The sequence below is a fragment of the Staurois parvus genome, unplaced genomic scaffold, assembly GCF_062004578.1.
Source record: "Staurois parvus isolate SC_StPar_1 unplaced genomic scaffold, SC_StPar_1.0 ptg000362l, whole genome shotgun sequence".
NCBI lineage: Eukaryota > Metazoa > Chordata > Amphibia > Anura > Ranidae > Staurois > Staurois parvus.
The window spans coordinates 8114908-8138860 of record NW_028318158.1 but is presented as its reverse complement, the minus strand read 5'-3'; the positions used below and the strand labels follow the sequence as shown (position 1 = coordinate 8138860).

At 43.7% G+C, this 23953-nt stretch overlaps 1 protein-coding gene across 3 annotated transcripts in view; it reads left to right on the top strand.

Moving 5' to 3' along the window:
* Window positions 1-23953, top strand: part of ENAH (ENAH actin regulator) — a 140792-nt gene that overhangs the window by 63509 nt on the left and 53330 nt on the right. For all 3 annotated transcript variants that reach the window (XM_089685075.1, XM_089685077.1, XM_089685078.1), the window contains exons 2-3: window positions 2697-2862; window positions 13755-13932. In XM_089685075.1, coding sequence (XP_089541201.1) covers window positions 2697-2862; window positions 13755-13932 — 344 coding nt within the window. The remainder of the gene's footprint in view (window positions 1-2696; window positions 2863-13754; window positions 13933-23953) is intronic.

Genomic DNA, 23953 nt, shown 5'->3' with positions numbered 1-23953 from the left:
ATTAGATCCTATGAGGAAAATATATCTATTTATATGTATTTCAAATTCCCCTTCAGTGCTGTTGAGGCTGCTCAGTGCATACACCTGTGGTTGTGGTTAATAGATCCTTTTTTGACATAACACATTTGTGGTACTGCGGTGTCCTGTTGCTTCACGAGTGGGAAGCCACAAGGATTTTGTCACTTAAAAACAAGCTGAAATGTCAGATTTGTCACCTCCTTAGTGCTGACATCTGGTGGAGCAGCGTTTTTAAAGAACAAGCAGATATGTAACACACCCTTTAGTTGACTTCTATACTCTTTCTAAAGACTGGAAATTATTTTTTTGGGTCAGCTAATGTTGTATCTGAGTCTTGTCTATGTTCAACTGTCACACACCAGCTGAAAGGTGAATTCAGCCTTCCAGTGGGAGTGTCTGCTGTTCATGACATGCCTTCGTTTTGCATCGTTCAGTAGCTGGGAGTAAAAGAAAAGCCCCGTGTAGAAAGTGCTGATTGGCCCAATGCGGTCACATGCTCCTCCATGTTTGGAGCTACAGGATGTTTCCTTTCAGCTCTGAACAGAGCAGTGGAAAGTGTAAGTTCATTTTTTCAGAAAAAAATAAAAGTGAACTAATACTGTACACCCTCAGTTGTCGTGACCGGCCATTGCCATCCCCTCCTTCTAAATCTGGCCATACATGGATTGAATGTGGGCCAGTTCAGCAGGAGCCAGCCAAGATTTGATCCATCTATGGGCAGGCTGGTTGGTTGTAATGAGGTTGATCGATGGATTGACATCAGTGCAACCAGCCTGTCGGACTTTTTTCTTGCGATCCCTGCCAGCGGCTCCCCACCAGAAGAACACAATAGCACTGCATGAGGGATTTCCTCAACATATTTCTTTTCTGCAGCCTTGCTTTATGTATGGCCTGCCTAAGAAAGGATAGTTGCCATGATGTCATGCTGGCCCAGTGGCTTTGATACTTGGAGTAACTGTTTCACAAGTATGCAGACTGTACAGATTTAAACCGCACACACAGAGATGTTTGTTACAGTCATCAGTGTCTGTTATTCGGGCCTGTCCATATTCGCTGACACTAAACCGCTTCATCTTTGTGCACAGGCTGGTGTTCATTGTGCTGAGTGGTGGGAGAGTGGTACAATGCACTGTTTACCATTTTAAAATGGTACCAAGCTTTCCTGGACACAGTGACAGATGGATCTGTGGCCAAATGGGGGACGTACTGCGTATATGGTGGTCTTGTCCACGTGACTGGTTTCTGGTCCTGGTTCTGGAGTTTTTGGCCTGTTGCACACTTTTTCATTTGACAATTTGGAAAGATGCTAAATTGGCTCTTTTACATTGCCCTATTCAGGACTTTTTGGCATATCAGCAGAAATTGGCTTCTTACCTGTTACTGTCTGCTAAGCGGACCGTCGCTCATCAGTACCATGTCAGGGAGTGAAGGATTGCATTACCACCTTACTGGTAAATGGAAAAATGACTAGCATTTTCAATGACTCCCACTCCCAAGTAAGGTTTGGGAACCTTAGGTGACTTATTCTGTGCCCACCTTAAACCTCAGATATTAGTCCTGAGTCTTCGGAGGCCTACTCCCCGGGATCACCCCCCCCCCCCCTCCTTTTTTTTTTTTTTTTCTTTTGTCTTTCCTGTCTCATCTTTTATTTTCTCTCCTCTTTCTCTAATGTGAGTACAATGAGACTTCTGGCCTTTGGGGAATCTAGACCCTGCGCAGTTTATTGGCCTAGACTCCCTCATACTTTGAGCATTTTTGTTTGGTTCTGTGTGCATTCATGCTTGTTTGAACGATACGAAGTACAACTGTTTGGTCCCCCTGCATGGGCAACTTTGTGCTTGTTATGACTTAACACCGAATAAACATTAGTAAAGAAATGGTACCAAGCTTCACTCCGTTTAAACCTGCTGCGGTGGCATCAAACCCACTGCAGAGAAATGCAGCAATCTGCATTTTTCCACACATCACACCAGCCTTATGGTGTGAACAGGGCACATAGGAGACCTATATCAACTAAGCCCTAAGGGGCAAAATACTTCAAAGTGGATGGTATGAAAGTGGGAACCTGCTGCTGTGTTTTTTGTTTGGTGTTTTTTTTTTTTTTTTCTTTTATTATTTATTTATTTTTTTAATAAAGCTACATTGTGACATCATTGGTGTGAGAATGTTTCTGTATATCTCCATGTACAGATTTATGTAGAGCCCTGCAGAGTTTTTACTGTGGTTTTTCTATAACCCTTTACCACTTTCTTGGGACCTTGCCTCTGCTCTGACCATTGATGAGCAACGTGTGTGTTTTATCCTTTATTTGATTTTATCCTAGGCCCTCGAACCCCTCGTGTACTGTTTTGTTACTGTATTGTCCCCCACTATAATGTACTATAATGTTCTGTCCCCCACTATAATGTACAGCGCTGAGCAAACCTTCTAGCGCTATATAAATACTGTATAATAATAATATAATAATCTCAGCAGTTGTTCAGCAAGCTTAGCACACAAAGAGAAGGAGTGCCTAGGAGTATGTACGGTAAATAAATTAATATTATGAAACCGGCTACCTCAAGTGTAATATTTCACAGTAAAAATAATTTCTAATTAATGTTAGAATAACTGAAAATGCGTGAGAATACACTACAATTCTTTTTTTACACTGACCATTGCCACTTGTGTCTTTGCAGTGAACAGAGCATCTGCCAGGCCCGGGCTGCTGTTATGGTGTACGACGATGCCAACAAGAAATGGATACCAGCAGGCGGCTCTACGGGATTTAGCAGAGTCCATATTTATCACCATACAGGAAACAATACGTTTCGGGTGGTGGGCAGGAAGATCCAAGACCACCAGGTGAGTGGTATCTGAAAAACCTGAAGACCTGCTGAAAATAGATGCCTATAGAATGACTTCCCCATTCCACTCAAAATTTAAAAAAAAAAAAAAAAACGGGGGTTGGAGCAGGCAATGTTGTGTTTTTTTTTTTTTTTTTGTTTGTTTTGGGATTAGGTACGTTTGCAGTCTGATTTTATATATTTTTTTTGCAGTGTGTACCCATTATAGAACTCCTGTTTTCTTTACCAGTAATTGGAACATGCTTTATTGTGTTTGGGGTTTTTTTTGGCATCCTTTGGATCAACTGTGGCTATAAGATTCTGTATATGGACATTTTCTATTGATTTTATTCTATGGGTTTAACTAGATGGATAAAGGGAGGGTTTATCATGCTAGCATCCACCGAACACTAAAATATAACTTATGGGCAGATTGATCCTTCAAAGCTGTAGTGCAATCTGATTTATATTTGCTCTTCCAGGTTCTCCTTGTACCCTTTTTTTTTTTTTTTTTATTTACATGCCTTAATTTAGGTCCCAGTGATATCATCTGAGTCTCTGTTGTACATAGCTTCCTAAAAACATCCCATCATGCTGCCGCAGTACTCCTCCCAAGAGCCCTCAACCCTAATACAGGCAGCGGCTGCCTCTCCAGAGGAGTTATGCAAGTATCAAATTGCCTTGAGGGGTGGATGTCACTTTGAAGTAGTAGGTGATCCTAGGCAGGCTCCATTTGCATGCAGATCACCCCCAGGTAATGACCACATGTAATCCTGAGCCTCTGTGATTGAAAGAACTAGAGTCAAATTAAAGGGGCAGGCAAGGGATAGTGAGGCTGGGGAGATGAACGCTAGATGATGCTGGACATCTTCCAGCCTGGAAATGAAGTGGGCTCTGTGTCTTGCTTCAGCTACTAATGCATATTGTGGGAAGCTCACAATGTGCAGTTAAATTGGAGTAAACCATTTCTCAGTGCAGGAGAGGCAGGTATATATCTCTGCAAAACTGAAGGAGGGCTGGTGTTCAGCTTTTTAGAAGTTTTTTTTGTCTCCATTTTTAAGGTGGGGGCTGGAAAAAAATACACATACCTGGTTATGTGAACCATATATGCAAAATAATGGATGATAGCCAGTGAGGGGTTGTTTTGTGTCTTTGCTCACCCTTTGCAGTGAAAGCTGTGGAATGAAGCATTGCCATACATCCTGACCTTTTTTTTTTTTTTTCTTTTTCCAAACTTCCACACGGGTAGCATTAAAGGAAACGAGGTCCTGTTATACTGTAGTAGTATATTATTTTTTTTATTTTTTTTTTTTTGTTATCACCCTCAAAGTTACATTGGTTTCTTTCACAGCTATCAATGTAAGATGTTAGATGTTTTCTTTGACATAGTGATCACGATGTGCATTTCGGGTTCTTTGAGATCTTCATAGTACAAACACATGAACTCTACAACACTGAGGGAAACACACAAGGATAATTTTGTAGAGATTAATTGCCACTCTGCAGTGCGAGCTCCTGTGGCTTCTTTCAGAAGACTCCTATACGTATTGTATGTGGCAGCGGGAGTCGCATTGTACAGTCAGGAAGCCAGCAGAGTGGTCTGTGCCCCCTCTATTGTCTGACAACAACAATGGAACATGGGACTTGCGTTGTGTTCTATAGGTGGGCTTCCAAAGTCCAGGGGAAGCATGCAACTATTCCACCATGTGTCTATTTTGTTACTAGGCCAGTTTCACCTAATAGTACATCATACTTTTCATGCTGCTGGAGAGTTGATTAGGATTGCTACTACTTGTGTCTTTCTGGGTGGGTGCTTGTGATCAAACCTCTTTGCGAGGTGTTGCACTTCCCCTGTGGGTTCTACATAATGTACAAGAACCTAAAGTTTATGTAAACCCAAAACCTATTTTCCAGCATGTTTGGCATCATGTCTCACTTGTTCACTCACATTCAGTTATGTGGTTCTGCCTTGTCCTCCTATCACATACACACCTGACGGAGTCTATAGGTAGCTGTGACTAGGCGACGTCCTATAACAGGAAGAACCTGAACTTCTTGGCATAATCACCTGGGATTAGTTTAATGAAAGCTGCAGATTTAAAAAAGGTGAATCTTTTTAAAATATATTAGAGGGGTCCCGACTTCACCTCTTTCTTTTTTTTTTTTTTTTCCTGTGCATTACAGTTCCATGTTCTGCATGCAGATCACCTTTTGTGTACTCTTTTGGCTGTATGAGATTGGGCTTCATCTGCTGCTTCCCGCTGCAGCCAGCTGCCGTTTAACACACCCTATAGTTCTCAATACTACAGGGGTGACCTATGGATGCAGCCATCACAGCCAGTGGTTTTTTTACTTTTGGCTCAAACAGCACAGTGGCATGCCCATAGCACCTTGAATTGCACAGACTCCTGGGACATGTAGTCCACTGCTTCTTGTCCACGGACATACCATAGGAAGAATGGAACTGGTGCTGTCATGTGACCACGTCATTACATTTCCATTTGGATAGAAATTTAAGAAAAAAAGTGTATACACTGTCCAGGAGTATAAGAGGAGGCTGCTGTGATGCCCTAAGTTCAGCTTTTCTGTATTTCATTGGATATAGATGTACTTTAAGCTTATCACTGGGTAAAAACAAAAATCTTTCCTTACAGTACGGCTGCTCCTGTACTACAAGATTTACTTGTTTTTAAGGTCTAGGACAGTGGTCTCCAAACTACGACCCGGGGGACCGGATATGGTCCTTTGCTTGCCCTTATCTGGCCCTTGGGGCACTTTTTCTCCCACTGACACCAACAAGGGGCATAATTCCTGCTACTGATATCCACAGCAGTCACTATTCCTCCCATTTACACCAACAATTGGGCACTAATCCTCTCACTGAAACAAACCAGGGGATGCTATTCCTCCCACTGATACCAACAATGGGGCACTATTCTACCACTGACAAAATGATGGGGCACTATTTCTCCAACTTACACCAAGAATATTCCTCTCCTAATGCCATAGATGCATTGTTTACTCCCAATGAAGCAGGACAATTTCTACTCCCAATGGCCACAGTCTGGCCCCCCTAATGTCTGAAAGCCAGTAAACTGGCCCTTTGTTTAGAAAGTTTGGAGACACCCAGTCTAGGAGATGGAAAATAACAGTTTTACTCGCTTGAACCTCCATTTTCCCAGTAGAGGGTGCTCTGGTCTGGCAGTGGACTGTTCCTCAAGAGTATGGACATTGTCCTTGATGTCAGGACCTGTGACCACTAGAGCATAGGGGAGAAGAGACTGCTGAAAAAAACTTGCTGCGTAGAGGGTGCCAGTGGGAGAGGAGGATTGGGTAAGTAAAATAGCATTTTCCAGTCCCCTAGACCAGGGGTGGGCAACTGTGGCCCTCCAGCTGTTGTAGAACTACAAGTCCCATGAGGTATTGCAAAACTGACAGTTACAAGCATGACTCCCAAAGCCAGAGGCATGGTGGGACTTGTAGTTCACCAACAGCTGGAGGGCCACAGTTGCCCACCCCTGCCCTAGACCTAAACAAGCCTTTAACCTTGCAGTGAGGGGGCAGCCCCACTGGAGTCACGTCGCTTCCTGATTGGACTAGGAAACTGTATTATGTCACTTCCTGGTTCAGAATTGTAACTTTCCAGCAGCACTGGCAGGAGAATCCATTAATGGAGTGCAATCTGTGTAGGAGACACAGAAGAGACAGCAGGTGTCCAATAGAGACCCCTGATATTTCCATAAAGAAAACCTGTCGCAACCTATATTCTATCACATAAGAGCCTCTTGGTCCCCTATATACTAGTAATGTAAAAGAAAAAAAAAAAAGTTTTAAACATTTAAAGTGACAAATAATAGTTTTTTTTGTTTACTTTTAAATCCCTTTCACATGCATTCAAAAGTGCACACATTGGTGCACCTACATACAAAAATGGCCAATGCCCTACATATATTTTATATCACGGTGCACACAGGAGTGAGCGCAATAATTCCATGCTGCTCTCAACAAATGGCCTGTAGTGGCTTTGGACAGTTCTAAGTACAGAAGGTTTACTGTCTCATGCAGTTATAAGGCTTGACATGTTGAGAACTTGGCTCAACCTCATCTTCGGTATTTTACCAAAAAATTGGGTAGTATATTGTTTGTGTGCACTAAAATTAATTTTAGTGTATTTTTTACTAAAAATATCAGTTTGATAGACCATTGCACTAATGTGATGTGACATAAAAAAATTGCAACTACCACCATTTTTATTCCAAGACCTCTGCTTTAGAGGGTTTTTACCTAATTATGTCTAAAATGTGAATTTTAATGTGTGCAAAAAGTGAAGTTTGGCTTCATGGCTGAAGTTCTTAAGGAGAAATACAGTCAAAGCTAGTTTTGCTGTGCTTTTCCTGAGGATCACAGGAGTGCAGTTCATTCTTCACTCTCGTGAACCGTTTTCAGCTGACCGCAAGCTAAAGCCCACTGTTGGCTAACGTCACAGAGCCGATCCAGGCTGGGGAAAGGTCCCGACCATATGGTCAGGATCCACTCAGAGCCCTGGACCAGCACCTGCCTCAGCCTCTCTGAGACCCTGAGCCAGCCGCTCCCACCACCCCCTCCACAGCCCAGTGCTCCAGTGAGCGCTGGCAGGGGGCAGAGCAGACATCGGTGACTGGCAGATCAATGCTGCACCCACCTAGGTAAGTAAGATTTTAAAATAAAAAATATTCCAATACTTCTCTTTTTAAGGACAGTCCATCCCTGCCTTGCCTTAGATCATACATAATTCTCCATTCTGTTGACTGTCCCTATCTGTGTTATGCATTGTGTAACAGGCTTGTGATACATTGTTTAGCCATTGAATTAACAAGCAGTTGTGTCTCTAAAAAAACAAAAAAAAACTTGATTTACCAAAGTAAAAGAAATGTATTTTGACTTAAGTATGTATATGCTTGCTTTGAACTTATCAGTCCTTTTGCTGCATTAATGTGTTTGGGGTTTTTTTTTTCTCTATTTTTGGGAAGCTGTAATAGAACACATTTGAATAAAGACCCACGTTCCTCCTTCTACTGTGGCAGGTGAGCCCCTTTGTTCTCCACGAACAACTGGGCTCACTTGTGCTGCCTGTCAGTGTGTTTTATCAGATCAGCGTGAAGGAGTTACAGAAGCGCGGCCTACTGAAAAATGTAGGAATGCCGCCTTCAAGCTGCCTTTTGTTATCGGTGGCGGGAGGCGGCTGTTTGTAATGTGTAGATATTGGCAGGCATGTGTTTTGTCAGCTGCGTGAATAACGCGGTCAAGGTAAGTTCAAGGTTGTAAAGCGTGAAGGAGAGATGGAGTTACTACAGCGAATGTGAGCTGCCAAAGGGACTCTTTTGCTTCATGATGGTCCTTGTCTGGTCCAGCTGAAGGCTCCCATCCAGTGATGTCCCTGGGGCAGTTGCAGAGGTGTGCTTGGTCCCAGATGTAGCACCACACAGGTGCTGCAACTCTGATGGATAAAAGCTGCTGTGACAGGTGCCTTTTTAAAGTCCAATGAAATAAAAAGCATCCAAGAGACACAGGTGAGCTCATACAAAGTAGTGAGCAGTCAAAAAACCTTCAGGGATCACTTTCTGAAGTTAAAGGAAAAGTTCACCTTTTAACAAAAAATAATAAATGCGCATTTTTTGCAAGTTTTTGTTTCTAGGGCCTCTAAAGCATTGCACCAGCAATCAGCAGATCGCTAGCGTCATGCAGGTCTCCTGCAGACCTGTCAGTGTATCTGTGTGCCTGTACATCTTACAGATGTGTGTGCAGATACATTCTAACAGGAAGACACAATGAAATTCCACAGTGCTCCACAATGCCGTGGTAGTGCATTGAGAACTACAAGCTGACAGCCACAATGGCTGCTGGGACTTGTAGTTTTCTCATTCACAAAATACTGTGAATGAGTGGCGTGGCTGGGTATGAGCTTTTTTAAAATTGACTGCTAGCGGTGCAGAACATCACCCACTAGGTGTCAAAATGGGGAATTGGGGGTTCGGGGCCAGTCCTTTTTGTTAAACCCTGAATATGGGTGTAACATGTTATGAAACGTGACCTTTTTCCTTTAAACTGCTTAACAGACAGGACTACCCTCCTGTGGATACCCCAGCAGGTTACTAGAAAAAAAAACATGCACCAATGGAAGACATGCCAGTCCAAATAGATTTATTAGCTTACATTTTAAAAGCCACAAAAAAAAAATCAGGGCCAGAAAAACCTTCCCCTTCATCAGGGCGTCAGTTAATATAAGAAATCTGAATGAACTCAAAATAGGGCTTTCATGTGTGAATCTTATGTAGGGAAGATAACTGCTGGATTAGGAATACTACTAGCCAGCAATATCTGTGAACTTCCCTACATAGAGTCACACACAAAATCTTTATTTTGAGTCCGTCCAAGATTGTTTTAACTGAAGCCCTGATGAAGAGGGAGTTTTTTTTTTTTTTTTTCTGGCCCCTGAAGCACTTTTTTTTTTTTTTTTTTTTTTTTTTTTCTTTTTTTAAGTGTAACCCAATAAATCAGTTTGGTCTCTCCTATCATTTATATGGTGATTCCTTCCATTGGTGCATATTTTTTTTTCAGGTGCCTTTTTAAAAGACAGCAGGTGAAACACAATTCATAAAGCTTTGAGCTGGAGTCTATTATATTCATTTTGTTAGCCGTGTTTGGAAGATGACCTACCTCCTATACCAAGTTGTACACTAGAACAGAGGTTTGCTTTAGTGTTTTTTGGATCCAGCAGTCCCTTGCACACAACGTTGTGCCATTATTTGGTTGGACCACCAAGGAGAAGAATAATATGGAGTTATCAGTTATCTTGTAGTCTTGTTAACTGGGCTTGACTGACAGCGCTGGTCATTGCAGTAGAGTCCTGATTGGCTTAAAATGAGGATTGCATTAAGCTAACTAAAAAAAAAAAAAACATTAAAGTGAAAAAAAATATTAAAGTGAATCTAAAGCCAAATTGACTGAAAATCCCAAATTTTGAGTTGCTCTCAGAACCGTAATAGAGGGGAATTGAAAGACAAGTGACTTCTGTGATCGCCAATGAAAGAAAATCTATATGATCAAAAAAGTAACTGTTGCAAAGCAATATAAGCACACAGTACATCTGTCTGTCTGTCATAAAACTAAGGACACCTGCTTGCTCACCAAAGCATAAAAGACAACCCTGCATCCAAGAAAGAATAAACTATATCCAAAGGAAAGTGAATATGAAGCTGGTATATCAGAAGCAATAAACATGAGTTACCTATATATTGTAAAATGATCCTTACAGTCGCGATTAGTTTCCTGTCAGACTTATGGCTTGTCAACATTAACAGTCGTCCTTGAGCTGTAATCGTGTAGTTGGTGATGGTAGTAAAGCAAGGTCCATGTCAGGTGTTGCCAGGGTCCCACTAAAATGTGGCCAGTAAGGTCTGGAAGAGTCCTGCAAATGGGCATCCTATGAGAAGACCCAAGCCTTGTCAATTAGGGCATCTCAGACATGCCACTCTCTTTCATCGGGATTAGAGGAGAAATCTTCCAATGGGGAAATCCATTCTGGTGACAGCTGTCTCAGATCATATTTTGCCTGGAGTGAGGCTTTAATACTTTCCTTGTGCTCCCATGCCATACTGATTTGGAACATGTGATTCTACCCCCTGCTTGCTTCAGTGAAGTGCACACCGCCTGAAGGTCAAACTAAATTTCCCATCAGTGAACCGTTTTATTGTCTGTTGGGTGAACTGGAACTGAGGAGGAGCCCAACGGATGACCAAACAAATTGTGAGGGAAGGGTCTGTAGCCTCTGTTTAAGTTTTGATTGCATTTCATGTCCCCATGCCTGACATAGAACCCTATTTTCAGTCTTCTTTGTAATGCAGAAAAGCTATTCCTAGGCTCACCACCTGAATATCAGTCTTTCTGCGTGAGAGACTGCAATGAGCCTATAGGTTTCCATGCTAAAATTTTCCCTTCGCCTCTGATCAGATTGACGTCTTCTTCTAGATTAAAATATGGTTGCAGTGTGTTTGGATACTGAAGAATTTTTTTTAGGAATTCTTTTCCTGCATTAAAATAAGTTCGCAAAAGGAGCTTCCCAAGTCAACAGATTATCAGGGGTGGTTGGTGTACTTCAGTAATGTCTGGATGAATTTCTAAAGCTCTGAGCAGGTACACCATGCTCTCTGAATTCATTTTCAAGGCTTCATTTTCAGTTTTGAATGCTGTGTTCTGTAAGTTTTTGAAATGTTCATTTGTGATGTTCTTTTGGTGACTGCGCTTATTCAGTATAACATTTTATTAATGTTTAGGGAATTCTGCTCCTTAATGGTCATGTTAGAAGACCCTTCTTTTAACCAATCTTAATAAAGTTGGACTCAAGGCAGATTTGAAAAAAAACAAACAAATCTATTTTATTTTTTCAATGCAGCCTCTGTAAGTAGAATAAAATAAAGACCCAAGCCAAAATATGTAAAAAACTAAAAAAACCTGAAATATATGCAAAAGGAGAAGGAGAAACCTCCCATAGTGTAAAACCGCTTTATTGGATAAAGAAAATTTTCCTAAAATTGCAGTTAAACCATATCAAAAGAACACTGTATGCACAGTATCTGGACTAGGATGTCCTTTAATATATTGTGATATCAGCTACCCCTGCATTCCAGACTTTGCGTAGGTTCACATCTGTCCCCGCAGCTGTATCCACCCGCACAGAAAAACACAGGACATGTGTGCGGTGGCCATTAATCCTAATGGCACAGCACATTCACTGGAAATCATTCCCGCACTGGGAACCACACTGCACTTGCTGTTCCCGTGTGAGTTGTGATTCCAGAAATAATGCAGACATTTTCCCTGCATTTCAAGAGGCACGGCAACCCTTTCAAATGAAGAGGCTGCCGTGCACACGCAAAAGGAGGGAGAGGTAGCAGTGGGGGCAAATGGAGTACCTAGAATACATATACTGGCAGCGGGAGAGAGCAGAGAGATGAGCTCATCAGTGAGCTGATATTTCCTGTCCAATCACAGGCAGGGAGTTGACCAAAGCTGTATCGATTAACTGAAGTAGAGAAAAGTCATGTCACCAGGCTGGATGAACATGACAGTCGTTTGACAGCTGCTTTTACCTGCCTTCTTTTTGCTCCACACCACTCCATCCACTGCTGGGAGTGAGTCAAAAGTCCTGTATAAGCTCTGACTATATCTCAGTTGGAGCTTACACAGAGCTGAGGACTGCCTTCCAGCCCCCCACAATTTGTTTTTTGAACATGGGAAAGTTTACTAACTGTATCTGATTTTATTTTTTGAGAATTTTGCCCCTATTTGTGGGGATTTCACCTAACTTCCTGTCCTAGTAATGCAACAGGCAATGTGAACGAATCTCCCCATAATAAAGGCATTATCCTTCTTTAGGCAGCTGTCATTTCCTTTACTGGTGACTATTAAAGGGATTTTTTTTTCTACACTTTCTATTCTGATGAATATCACCAGGACAGGAAGCAAGAGGAAATCTCATCATGTGGACAAAGGCAACAATAACAGTCTGACAGAAGTATTAATTCTTTCCTCCTAAATCCAAAAATCAAACGTTTTTGGCTGAGCTTTTTTGTGATTTTTAGAATCCTGTTTCAAAGTGGTCTCTTACTGAAAACCAGAAGAAGTATGGAAATCATTATATATATATGTAACATTTTTACTATGTTTATTTTCCTGCAGGCCGTAGAGCAGATGACATATGGCCTAGTTGCTTTACTGCCTCCCAAACTCAACAGTACAATTTGCTTAGGAACTAAGGTCATTTTGTAGAATTCAGGAGGATCAAATGCATTGGAAACAATCCATCTGCCCTTGGGGGGGGCGGTAAATGTCTCTGATCTCTGTATGATGCAGCATAAGCATGCAAGGTTAGCTCTGGTCAGGGATGGAGAGAGTGGAGGGGGATGAAGTAAGAGGCGTTGGCTTTTAACCGAACTCTAATATTTGTGTACACGTCTTCTTTAAAGCCAGTGCATAAAAAGCCACATTCAGTACCTTTCTGGAATAGATATACATTGTTCTATGTTTTGTCTTTTTAAAAAAGCCGTAATAAGTAACATTTATTTTATTGATCTACCAGAAATCCAGTGAGTTCCTAACTTCTGTGATAAGCTGGTAACATGGCCACGTCTGCACTGAAATCCAAAGCGGTGTCCTCAGCCCAGCCCTGATTACCTGTGTTGGACTGATGAACACCTCCCCTTATGTTATAGAAATGAGGAAATCCAGCAGAGTAGAATTGGACAGGGCTGACCATGCTGCTTGGACTTCTAATTCAGCAACGGCACTGTGTTGTCAGCTCACACGTCTGGTAGGATCCACAGGTATCTTCTGTACTTGCGGCATAAAACATGGATGTATTGTATATGATGTATTGCATGTGCATGCATTGTAGAGGCGTGCTGTGTTTGGTTACTTTTTTTTTTTTTGTTTAATTACAGGTCCTCCTTTGGCCTGCCTCACACCAATGCTTTTTTTAATGCTTTTTGCACAAACTCTCTACAGTTCATTTAACATGGTTTCCTATGGGACACATTTACATCTATGCTTTTTTGAGCTGCTGCGTTTTTAGAAATGGTCCGGGACTTTTTTTAAACACAAAACGTTGTGGTTTTGGTCCAATAGACTTCAATGGAGACGCTGCAGAATACGCATGTAGTGCATTTTTGAAGCGTTTTTGACTAGTTTTGCATTTGTAATCTGCCCAGCTGCAAGTTGGCCCAAAAGAAAGAAAAAATGCATCCAAAATGCGTTAAAAAAAAAATGCAAATGGGAGAAAATGCAAACTGCATTGGTGTGAACCAGGCCTTAAGCAAATGTGTTTGACATGTAAGGAGTTCTCACTGATGTTGTTTCCTGTGTTCCTCACTAAAGGTGGTGATCAACTGTGCCATTCCTAAGGGGCTGAAGTACAACCAGGCGACTCAGACCTTCCACCAGTGGCGGGATGCACGACAAGTTTACGGGCTCAATTTCGGGAGCAAAGAAGATGCCAATGTTTTTGCAAGTGCCATGATGCATGCCCTGGAGGTGTTGAACTCCCAGGAATCTGGTGAGTGTGAAACTCTACTTCTGTTCTCATGGTCGGCCAAATACAAAGTAGGAGTTGTTGGGAAGTATAGGATGGTTTAAAGCGATTTTCAGACTGATTCTCTAATAGTTGTTTATTCTGTATATATCTTGCCTTTGTGCCTCTACCTCGACAACGTAAAGAAATGTTTAAATAAAACTTTCAATATTATATTGAATACCTTTTCATAGACTGTGATGTCAACACTGGTCCCTGCGCCTCTCCATGCAATGCAGGCAGATCATGTCTGGTGGGAGGGGCCAACATGGCTTTCTGACAACATCACAGCACCCTGCCTCTGCACTCCTCTCAAGAGCCCAGTCTCTGGTGCAAGCAGCAGCCTGGCTCTTGAGAGGAGTTATGGTCCTGGACATATGAAAATATCTTGATGGGTAAATGTCAGTCAGAAGAAGAGCATGTTCTTAGGCAGCCATCATTTTGTTGTATGTAATGCCCACATGTGATGCTGAGCCTTCATGATTGAAAGAACTGAAATTCAATAAATGAAAGCAGTGGGCCAGGGATGGTAAGGCTGTGAAGGAAAGAGCTAGATGATGCTGGATGTCATCCTGAAAGGAAATGAGGTGGCCTCTGTCTGACTTGCTGCAGGTTCTAATACACACTGTGAGAGGTTTACAGTATGCGGTGAAATCGGAGTAAGCAATTTCAGTACAGCAAAGAAGTCTGTGTATCTGTTCAAGACTGAAGGGATGGCTGGATTTCAGCTTTCAGTTTTGCCAAAGTTGCCAAGTGGCCAGTTGTTTGCAGGTTTAAATGGCAACTGCACAGCCAAACTTTAGCCACACCGGCAATGGTTGTCTTGTGTGTGGGTACATATGAGACACCCCCCGCTGATCGTTTTAAAAGAGATGCATTCAACTGTTTAGGTACTGGAAGGGGCTGAAGCTGGTAACAGATGGGGGGTTACACGGAGGGTGGCAGAGTTGGGTGGGGAAAGGGAATGATATCCTGATTTATTTTGTGCCTGCCCGTGGAACCGCACGATTGTGTGCCTGCCGGTGGAACCGCGATTGTGTGCCTGCCGGTGGAACCGCACGATTGTGTGCCTGCCGGTGGAACCGCACGATTGTGTGCCTGCCGGTGGAACCGCACGATTGTGTGCCTGCCGGTGGAACCGCACGATTGTGTGCCTGCCGGTGGAACCGCACGATTGTGTGCCTGCCGGTGGAACCGCACGATTGTGTGCCTGCCGGTGGAACCGCACGATTGTGTGCCTGCCGGTGGAACCGCACGATTGTGTGCCTGCCGGTGGAACCGCACGATTGTGTGCCTGCCGGTGGAACCGCACGATTGTGTGCCTGCCGGTGGAACCGCACGATTGTGTGCCTGCCGGTGGAACCGCACGATTGTGTGCCTGCCGGTGGAACCGCACGATTGTGTGCCTGCCGGTGGAACCGCACGATTGTGTGCCTGCCGGTGGAACCGCACGATTGTGTGCCTGCCGGTGGAACCGCACGATTGTGTGCCTGCCGGTGGAACCGCACGATTGTGTGCCTGCCGGTGGAACCGCACGATTGTGTGCCTGCCGGTGGAACCGCACGATTGTGTGCCTGCCGGTGGAACCGCACGATTGTGTGCCTGCCGGTGGAACCGCACGATTGTGTGCCTGCCGGTGGAACCGCACGATTGTGTGCCTGCCGGTGGAACCGCACGATTGTGTGCCTGCCGGTGGAACCGCACGATTGTGTGCCTGCCGGTGGAACCGCACGATTGTGTGCCTGCCGGTGGAACCGCACGATTGTGTGCCTGCCGGTGGAACCGCACGATTGTGTGCCTGCCGGTGGAACCGCACGATTGTGTGCCTGCCGGTGGAACCGCACGATTGTGTGCCTGCCGGTGGAACCGCACGATTGTGTGCCTGCCGGTGGAACCGCACGATCGCGTGCCTGTGGCCAGCTTTGGCTCAGAATGGCACATTACACATGCCGGTATGCCTGCTGTAGCTGCGATTCCTTCTCTGTTGCAGCCTTGTGTATTCTGCTCCAGGATTGCCAGCACCAAGGGAGAGCTGGAAGCTCCAAGGCCTTCTGCCAGAGGAATGCATATTTACAAGGCCTCTGCCTTCTCACAAGTGCACGCTTGGATGGACATGGGCCGTGGACCGGAGCCAACAAGCTCTTTGTTCCCGTCATCCCTGCCTGTTTCCAGCAATCAAACACACTCTCTTAAAGAGTACCTGTCCCTGACCCACACTCTAGGTAGTGGTTGTATAACGATTTTATAAATGGGCCTTTCCATCTTTTGTGTTAGTAGGGATACCAGTTTATAAACCTGCCCGCCGGGTGTGTCCCAGAACCTGCTGCAACTTGTTGGTGAGCCACAATTTGAAAGGAGCTACTTAGTAATGGTTTGGCTTGGATGGGTTATGAATGTTTATTCCACCGCTCTATGGTGAGCGGTCTATGGATGACCACACTAGACCTCTAGATACAGGTACGCGGTTGAAATGTGAACTGTTATGCCTCCATCTATTTCTTCGTTTTAAACACCTGTGCAGATGGGATTCACTGGACAAGTGCAGAGTGCTTTTGACAGTTTGAGATGTGTCTGTAGTCAGAGTTCATTACTAGAGGGTTTGACTTATTTGTCCTGCTTTAGCATTCCTATAGATCTCTATGGGAAGAGAAGCAAACTAAAGACTGTCAGCACCACTGCTGCCTTTTGCAGCCTGCTCATTGGATTATAAATGCTCCTCATTACATAGCTGAGGTCCTCCTTGTTCTCTTCTACCTCCTTTATATTAAAGCAAACTTGTCAGAACCCGGATCTACCCCTAGTGTATGCTAGCACTTCCACTGCATGAACCTAACCTCCGTATGGCTCTGTGTCCTGCCATCACCAAGTCAAATTCCTTCTGCTTCTGGACACGGATTATCTTTTATTCAGGAACCCTCTAAAGGGGGGTGGGGGGGTCAACAATCGGTGATCTACCAGTAGATCTTGGCCAGGTGACTGGTAGATCACGGTCTGGGCTTGCTGACCCGCCATCCCAGAGCATCAAACAGGGTGCAATGCAGAGGAACTACTTGTGATGTTGGAGCTGTAGTACGGAGCAAGAGCCGCATAAACCGATGTCTCCTCTGTAGTGCCGGCTCCTACACCCTGTCATGGTTGGTGGGTATAGCACCTGCCAAGCATGACCCATTCAAGTGAATGAGGCCGCTCTGCAAGTGCCCTGCAACCTTGTGCAGTACAGCAAACAAGGGGTTAAACAGGCAGCGGTGTGTTGCTTCTCACCACCTGCTTTAACCCCTTGGGCCCTGCAGAAGCATGCAGTTGCAGAGTGGCCCCATTTACTTGAATGGGTCTCAATTGACAGGAGGTAGCACCCATCTAAAGCAACAGGGGGTGTAATTCCTGCTTCGGCATGTGTACACGTTTGGCTGCTGCACCAGCAGTTAAAGGGGTAGGGATTTGCTGCTGTAAAACCATGGCTCAACCGCAGGGGTTTACCACACCTCAACTTTACATGTGAACAAGCCCTAAGGGTGTTGCTGCCGGATACAACTAAGGGCTCATTCACAAGTGCAGTAGGCACTGCTGCTCCTCTGTAAAGTGATCCAAGTGTGTTTGACAGGCGGTGAGTCGGCGATATGTTGCCTCCTCACAACCTGATTTAAACTGATGATCAGGGGCGGACTGTCCATTTGGAAACTGCGGCACTGCCCGGGGTCAGTAGGGGGCCCCATGAGATGCCCCTGGTACCTTTTTCATAGGCTTTGAGTTTGGGCAAGAACACAGGGGCCCCATGATCCCCTATTGCCTGGGGGCCCCATGAGTTGTCAGTCCGCCCCTGCCCATGATTGCCGTGCAATGCACACAATTATGACACCATAGTATGGCAATTACAAGTGTAAATGAGGTGACACTGGCCGACACTGTGCCCGATGATCTGTGACGTCTCCCATGTTGTTCAGGTAGATCTCCACCTCTTTATGGTTGCCTACCCCTGCTCTAGGGTCAGTGTCATTTCCTGAACTGAGATGCCAGGTCACAGATGAGAGGCATGTAAATCAGTGGTGGGGAATTCCATTTCCTATGGGGCCACATGAGAAACTGGAGTTGTTGTGGAGAAGCAAACTTACTTCTGCCCAATATTAACTTTGGACCTTTGGAAGGTCCAGAAGTACATAAACATTTAGAAGACAAACATCTGGCGCTAGGAATAATCAATCTAATTCAAAATAAGTCTCCTTCAGATGGACAGCTGGGCAATAGTAACAATGGGTGGCTGAGCCACAGTTTAACCCCCCAAAATAGCTGGATGGTGCTGTGCAGTAGTGTGGTCTTATAGGGTTAAATCAGATGGTGAGGGTTCTAGAACACCTCCTCACTGCCTGTCAAATTCCCTCTGAAAAGCACTGTGACTGGAATGAGAGGCAGAGATCAGTACAGCAGGGAGTGAGAGAACAGGTGCTCAGCTCCTGGGGACTGCAAGCATCACAACCAAGCCTCCCTGCTGATGAGCTCCTCAGGCTCTCTCCTTACAGGTCTTGCAGCTCTTCACATGGACATCTGGCAGCATGCCTCTCTGAATCTGTCAGCTTTCTCAGTGAGTGACAGTGGAAGCAGCAAGGGCCAGGCAGCCAAAGGGCCCAGTATGGCCCTGGGGCCACAATTTGTTCAGGTCTGATGTAAATCCTGGTGTTTGTGCATTTCTTGGCTGTGTTTGACATAGATCAGTCCCTTCTGCAGCCTGTCACTTTGCTTCAAAGTTACAATGTTCCAGTGGGATCATGGGGGTGGGGAGACTGAGGAAATGTTTTCTTCTGCCTGCAGCAGACCAATGACATCTCAGCCAAGGAAAAGTCACTGAACTGGAGCTCAAGGATGACTTTTTTAATTGAAAAAAAAAACAAAAAAAACCCACTTTGTTATGACGTCAGGAAGTTATTCATGCAGACCTGTGGAGTTACTGAAAGGTCCACTTTAAAGTTTAAGCCCCAAAATAATATAAATACAACATAATCAACCTATTATCTTACCATTCTTTGGATGCGGTGGCTGCATTGGTTTTCTTTTTCAGGCTTATTCTTTTGTGATTGGCCGGTAACATAACTTTTGTCTTAGGGTGTCTGCATTCACCTGTCCATTATATCTACAGAGAAGAGCCATGGCCGCCCTTGGACAGCAGCATTGTCAAGCAGTGCAGAGGCTAGTTTTAGACAATTTAAAAGCCAACACTAGCTGATACTTTTTAATTAGTTGTAGTAAACTCTTACAGGGGAGGAATGGGGGGGGGGGGGGGGTTCGGGGTGTCAATGCTACTGACGGGCTGTATCATATCTCATTTTTGATCTTGGCCTTAGCGCCACTTTAAAGTGATTGTAAATGCTCAGTTTTTCTTTTTGAAAAATAACATACATGTCATACAACTTGCTCTGTACAATGCTTTTGCATAGAGCAGCCCCAATCCTTTCTTCACTGGTCCCCTGCTGGCGATCCTAGCGCCTTCCCCCTGCTGAGTGACCCCCCCCCCCCCATAGCAAGCTGTTTGCTGTGGGGGCACTTGTGTGCGCTCTCTCCCAGACCAGGATCTATACATCCATTAGACACACGCAGTGTGGCTCAGCCCCGCCACCAGCTCACTGACTGTGATTGACAGCAGCAGTAGCCAGTGGCTCCCGCTGCTTTGTCTGAGCTAATGAGGAGAGAGAGAGAGCAGAGAGATTGAGATCAGGCTCAGGTAAGTATAAGAGGAAGCGGGAGCTGCTTCCAGGCGATTTTTTACCTTTTAATACAGAGAAGGTGAAACAACCTTTTGCCTTAAGTCTAGGTTCACACCTATGCATTTTCCGCTGTGTTTTGCAGAAATGCACAGCAGTCCATTTAACATGATTTCCTGTGGAACAGGTTCACATCTCTGCGTTTTCACCCGGTGCATTTTTTGGAAAAGGTCAGAGACTTTTTTCAAAACAAAACATTGCGTTTTTGCTTCTTTAGACTTCAATTGAGATGTTGCAGAAAAGCATGTAGTGCTTTTTTATGGTTTTAAGCATTTTGCAATTTATTCTGCCCAGCAACAATTTGAAAAAAAAAAAAACATGGCAAAAATGCATCAAAAACTCATGTACCTTAGATTATCTTTAACCACTTCAAGTCCGGACACTTTCACCCCTTTCCTGTCCAGGCCAATTGTCCGCTTTCAGTGCTATCACACTTTGACAATTTTTTTGTTATTTAAATGAAAAAGTCCAAACATTTTGAAAAAAAATAGTGTTTTTCTTATAAAGTTTTGCAAATTCTTCACAGCGGGAATCGGATTGCAATGCCGAGCTCCCAATGAGCACGCACAGGCAGTGAATGAGGAGGCCGTTTATAAACCGCAACCCGCTTTGGCACTGCTCCCGTCTGTCCGTTTATATACATGGGCCGGACGGGAAGTGGTTAAATGTAAATTTGGGATGGTCCTTGAATTGTAGTCTTTTCTGACAGTGGATGTGAATGATGTCTGTGCTTTGTAAAGTTCTGCATGGTCTTCTGACAGTTCAGAAAGATGGAAAAATGTAATTTTCACAAACCAAATTGAATGAGCTCTGCGACAACAGTGTAAAATCTCACTTGGCATGTGAATTTTAAACTCTTGAGAATCATTACAGGAGTAGATGGTGTTCTCCAGCTTATGCAGTGAGGGGATTTAAGGACAAGATGAAAGAGGGAGAAACACCAACAGTAGTAGGTTCAGAATTGCATCCAGTTTTGTGAAACAAACCGAGAACGGCCATTTCCTATTCTCATACTGCCCTCTAGTGGCTATGTGCAGGACTGACGTCTGTTTTATGATCTGCTGCAGTTCTCTTATTACAGCTCCTAAAGAACAATATTCCTTAGGAGTTGATGTATAAAAAGTGAAGATAACATTCAATAGTTTTACAGTTGCCAGTTGCAATTTATAGGAAAACGTAGATTCTGCATGGGCAGTACAGGGGGCAGACTTTAAGAAATGGGTTTTAAACAACAACATTGGTTTTAATTTTTAATTTTCTTTAGTCTTTTGAATGATGATGTCAATCTCATACTGTTTTTCCTGTTGGATAGTGTTTGAAGTATTAAGTTTAAGTATTTAAAGGCAGATCCCTTCGATAACGTGAATGCACACAAAACGCGTCAGTGCCTGTCGTACTGACGTCATGCCGCCACGTCCTCACGGAGGTCCGGCGGCCATCTTTGTGAGTGTTTTTTGCCAATTGTTGCATGTGAACGTTTATCTAATAAATATACTGCACCATAAGTGCTCCCTTTCTTCTGTGGCTGGATGTGCGAGCTATTTCCTTCAAGGTGTTTTTGCTGGTTTTGCCTATGATGGATGTGTCTGCTGGAGTAATTCCTTAATGCAGTGTGAGGCCAGTGGTGTTTCTTCTCCATACCTTTCTGTGGACGTTTCCTTACCTGCGGAGGAGCTATGTTGTATCATAATGCGCATTTAATATGCGCTTCTGGTAAGTGCATTTAAGAGCAGCATCTTCATCAGGGAGTCACTTTTCACCTGATATCACGGATATATTTTGGACTTTTTGAGATATTTCGCTTGGATGATTTTATTTAACCTCCCTGGCGGTATTCCCGAGTGTAGCTTGGGGAAAAGTTTCAGCACCACAAGCGGTAACCCCGAGCTACACTCAGGAATACCCTGCAGCGCTGCTCCAGGATCTCTTCTGCACTTACCTTGTCCTGCGCTCCCGCGATGTCCCTCCTGTAGTGTCCCCAGCAATGTCCTCCAGCGGATGCCGGCATCTGTTTTCTGTGTTCCATTCCCTGTGACGTCGGGACATACGGGGGACAAAACTGGCTGGAAATTTGAAAGTTGTAAAAGTGACATTCACTAAATTCACTAAAATCACATAGTAAAACATTACTGTATCAAACCATTTCACATACATTTTGTCCCGAGTGCTTTGTCCTGTGCCCTGCCTGCATTTTTACTGTTCTTTCTGCCTGGAAACTGAGAAGCGTCCAAAAAGCGTCCCTTTAGGTCAAAAGCGGTTTTAGACCAGCTAGAGAACAGCAATAGTAAATCAGAACCACTTGCAGAATTAAGTGATGATTTGTGGGGAAATTCATCATCAGACACTGAAAACGATTTTGCGACTTTGCTCAGTGATGTGCGAACTTGGCGCTATATTTCAAATTTTAGTGTTTTTGGTTTGATTATAGTATTAAATTTATTATAATATTTTTTATGATTATTTATTAAATTCTAATTTATGATTTCGTGTTTCAAAATTTAACATACCCGGGATGTTTACTAGACTCTTGTTCGGACAGATTTCAGTGAGTTATTCCTAAAAATTACAGGCCTACAATAAAAAAAATACATATTTCCATGCAAAAAAATTTACCGGTCTGAGCACAGAAATATGGACATAATCAGACCGCTAGGGAGGTTAATACTTATGTTGGACTTTTCCCTACTGTCACCAATATCAGTGTTCTGTGATCACTTCACTGTCATTCAGCGCGACACAAATTGATTATCATTCACAATAGCGCCATTTCATAGCGCCTCAATATATTGTTGCTGTGTATAGTCACCATTGTCACTCATTTACTAGCATTCTGTCTGTTATTAATATCACATAGCGCTGCATCATATCTTTTTATACATATTTTTGAGGATACAGAGCGTTGTCTTTTTTTTATGCAGGACGCTTTTTTCTCCTCCGTGCGCTCACTTTCCACTTTTTATTACAGTTTATATGTTTAGCTGTGTCGCTAAAAGTGTGGAGATCTTCTGTCACTTGCCGTCCTATTGACACTGTTTCAGGAAGTTCAGGAATTCTCCCCAACAGGAGCACATAAAAGTGAAAACACATTTTTATTTGTAGCTTTTGCTGACAATATTTGATGTCTGATGTCATTTTGTCCTTTGACTACCCCCATTCCTTTCTTTCCAATCATTTTTGAACATGTGTCACAGAAACAGGAAGTATTATGTAAATCTCCCAAATTGGTTCACACAGAGAAAAAAGCAAAGCTGTAGATTTCTATGTAAGTTTGGTTTTTTTTCAATGTGTGATTTTTTTTTTTTCAAAAGCTATTTATTCATAGTTCTACACTCAGTGATCACTTTGTTGGGTACAAAGACCCAAAGTACCCACATACCACATACCTAAACAGGAAATATGTGTCTGTTCAACACACAAGGCACTCACAAATGGTCAAGAGGTTTGACTTGTTTTGACCAAGCATCACAATGGGGAAGATGCATGCTGCAAGAAATTTTCACCTTTGGAATAGTTTTGTGTCGGATTGTTGGTTATATCATCTCAGAAATGGGTGACCTTATCAGACTTGCATAACGGGAGACTCTTGAGTTGTGAAAAACCTTTGGAGAGCTGCTGTTCTTTTTGTACAAACTCCTTGGTAATAAGAGGAGAATGGCCCGACTTTAAAATGAAGACCGTAAGTTGTCTGATTGTTCTTTGTTCAGAGATGGTCATTGCCTCTTCTGATGTACACAGCACTCTGGACCTTGTGTTGTTGCAACTGAAGACCAGGCTGGGTTCCTGTCCATCTAAGATCAGGAAATGAGTCTACAGAGGACATCGGCTTACCGAAACTGAATGACTGAAGTCAGAGACAGAAGGCTCAATTCACAAAGCATAAACACAAGGGTAAAGATCCTATTAGCCATGGTCCTTAATATCCAACATGTTTCTTGGCATAAAGTCCACTTTTCCAAAGACACATACACCAGTCTTAGTCCGTAGGGTTCAATATAGAGTTGGCCCACCCTTTGCAGCTCTAACATCTTCAACTCTTCTGGGAAGGCCGTCCACAAGGTTTAGGAGGGTGTCTATGGGAATGTTTGACCATTCTTCCAGAAGCGCATTTGTGAGGTCAGGCACTGATGTTGGACGAGAAGGCCTGGCTCGCAGTCTCCGCTCTAATTTAACCCAAAGGTGTTCTATCAGGTTGATGTCAAGACTCTGTGCAGGCCGGTCAAGTTCCTCCACCCCAAACTCGCTCATCCATGTGATTA